This window comes from Lutra lutra, chromosome 11 (genome assembly GCF_902655055.1).
Source record: "Lutra lutra chromosome 11, mLutLut1.2, whole genome shotgun sequence".
Taxonomy (NCBI): Eukaryota; Metazoa; Chordata; class Mammalia; order Carnivora; family Mustelidae; genus Lutra; species Lutra lutra.
In genome coordinates, this window is record NC_062288.1 from 26,192,204 (window position 1) to 26,195,163 (window position 2,960).

The 2,960-nt window shown below is 36.1% G+C and overlaps 1 protein-coding gene across 1 annotated transcript; it reads right to left on the reverse strand.

Annotated features, from left to right (window-relative positions):
• Positions 1–2,051: 2,051 nt before the first annotated feature.
• On the reverse strand, positions 2,052–2,552 carry LOC125080864 (ATP synthase F(0) complex subunit C2, mitochondrial-like). Its single transcript, XM_047695004.1, has one exon. The coding sequence runs from the start codon at positions 2,487–2,489 to the stop codon at positions 2,052–2,054; it is 438 nt and encodes a 145-aa protein (XP_047550960.1). The 5' UTR covers positions 2,490–2,552.
• Positions 2,553–2,960: the final 408 nt, after the last annotated feature.

Genomic DNA, 2,960 nt, shown 5'->3' on the forward strand with positions numbered 1-2,960 from the left:
CAAATTTAGTAAGGCAAATACATATATTATCATTGGAACAGTTGGAGCAGTTTGTACATCAGATTCATTGGAGCAGTTTGTACATCAGATTCATGGTTTTTAATTCATAAATCCTAGATCTGAAAGTGATCTGAAATTATTTACTCCGTACATTTGCTATCAGGAACATGAATTATTATTGTTACCACTTAAAAATAAGGAAAAGGAAAACTAGAGAAGTTAAATGACAATTTAAAGAACACAGACTGGAAAAATGAATAAACGCCTCCACATGCAGCATAATTTTCTTTACTTAGTTTTAAAACCATCTTGTTGTTTTACAAAGTTTTTTAAATTTTTTAAAAAATTATTAACAAATTATGTATTATTGGTTTTGGGGGTACAGGTCTATGATTCATCGGTCTTATACAATACACAACACTCACAACACATTTATATTCTTAAATTAGTATCAGATTTGATCTGGTTTATGCACAGCTCAAGTTATGGTAGTCCTACTACTGACTTTCTACTGTATCTACTTAACAGTTAGCAGGCACTGTTAAATTTTGTCAGTGTTTATTATATACTTCTCTATGGACCCGGTTTCCCCTACAACTTCCACAGTTGGTTCTGGGGGTGGTGGGAGAGGAAGATGTGCTAACAAGTGAAATGCAAGTGGAAATGCTATGTATCAGTCTAAGCAAGATGATTAAATATTTGGGTACCTTCCACATGCTATCCCTCTCTTTAGCCTCTTCCTATGGGGAAAACATAAGGCAACAACACAGCAAAGCCAAAAGATACAATAAACAGGACCCCTAGTCACAGCCTAGAGGAGAGCCACTCAGTCTAGTTAACGTCCATTCCTCTGCCTAAGGGACAAAGAAATGCTGAGTATGTTTAGCCACTGTTTTTTTTTTTTTTAAGTTTTATTTGTAATAGCAATAGTGTTAAGGAACCTGATTAAGAAAGACAGTTATAATTGTAATTGTGGGGTTTTTTGTTGTTGTTTTAAAAGAATATTTCTAATTTTAGTTACTTAAAATACCTTAGATTTGAAAAAAAATGGGATAAAACTTGAGTTGTCCAATTTGTTAATAAAAAGAATGTTCTAGAAAACAAAATTTCTAATATTCCTCTAGTAACAATCTGTAGACTACTCTCTGGAATTGAAATTGAAAACAAATTAAAAAAAGAGTGGTTACAGATTTATTGTTTACAACTTCTGTCCCTTGTTTTTTTAGTAAAACATATCTCTGGCAAAAGGTTTACGAACTAACAGTTGATTTTTGATGTATAACAGAGCAATGGTATTGTTTTCTATGTGTGGATTTTGGCCTACAGTTTGTTACTACAAAGTGATAAAAGACATTCCTGCAAAAATATTTGTAAAATACTGCTTTAAGTGAGAGATAAGTTATTCAAGAGCAAACCACTAAACACTTTTATGGCATTGTATAAAACCGTATTTCTGATCTGTAAGTGAAAATTCTGATTAAGCAGGAGCTGCCATTGCTCAACTTGCAAAACTACTGAAGTTCCGGTATATATAGCTGATTTTGGCTCCATCTAGATTGTGTTTGGTGGCCTGATAATATAAAGCACACATTTCTTTGGTTTTCTTCAGGGGTGGGTTATTACACACACTGTTGGAATGAGATAACATAACTAGAATGCCAAAGAAGAGTGTTTTCAGAATATTCCCAGACTAGGTTAAGAGTTCTAAGCAATCAGGTACTCTGTAAAGAAAAATGTACCAACAATCAGGAAATCTAGCTTTCAAGATCTAGTTTCTTGCTGATTAGTTTTATAAATTTTGTAAGTAAATTAAATTTTACATATTTGGTACTCCATTTATATAATGGGAATAAGAGCATACCTGTATTTTTATTTTATTTTTATTCACTTATTTATTTATTTTTTCTTTTTAATACAGTATTGTTTGTCTTCCCTCTGTCAAACCCTGAGCCAACCATTTTCCTCAGGCTGCCTGGGGAGGTATAGGAAAAGGAATATACAGGGCAGACGAGACATGGGAGAAAGACTTATGGGAAGTGGGGACGGCTCCTTCACATGGCGAAGAGGATGAGAAAGGCCACCATCAGGCGAAAGAGCCCCATAGCCTCCAAGAGGGCAAAGCCCAGAATGGCATAGGAGAAGAGCCGTTGTTTCAGAGAGGGATTCCTGGCATAACCAATGATGAGGCTCCCAAACACAGTCCCAATTCCAGCCCCAGAGCCAGCCACCCCTACCATGGCAGCCCCAGCCTCAATGAACTTGGCTGCTGTATTGATGTCCCTTGAAATGGTGCCGGTTTGGAAGCTGCGGCTAGGAATAAGTGAGGTCAGGGGACGTGGGGCTGCCAAGATGCTGAGGCCCTTATAAGGTGCCTCATCTGTCAGTGTCTCGGGTAGTTTTAGCACCACTGCAGACAGTGATCGGCTCAGCAGCTGAGAGGTGCTCCTGACCAAGAACGGGGTGGAGACGAACTTTGCATGGGCGTACATTTTCAGGGGATGAGGGGCTGTGGCAGGAGAGAGCTGCTCCCAGGGCCGAGAAGACAGAGAGGGCGGGGGGAGTGTTGAGGGGGCCGTACCTGTATTTTTAAATCTATATATAATTTTAAAGTACCAGAAAAGGCATGCTTGCAATTAATGTCAATAATTTTTGAAAAAGATTCGTAACTTTTATATATATATATATATAAAACATATATATATGAAGTATATTATAAATTTTTGTAAATATATATGTGTGTATATATATATATATATATACAAAAATTTAAAATATATTTATATTACAATTTTAAAATGTGAAACTTATTTCCCTGAAAGCAAGGAGCTAAACAATGGTCATCATTTGGGGTCCTTTCTAGTTTTAAATTTTATAATTTTTGAAGCAAACTAAAGCAGGTTCAGTTGTTACAGGGAAGAAAAAAGAGAAGCATTGTTCGACAATATAGTAAGGATGGGATG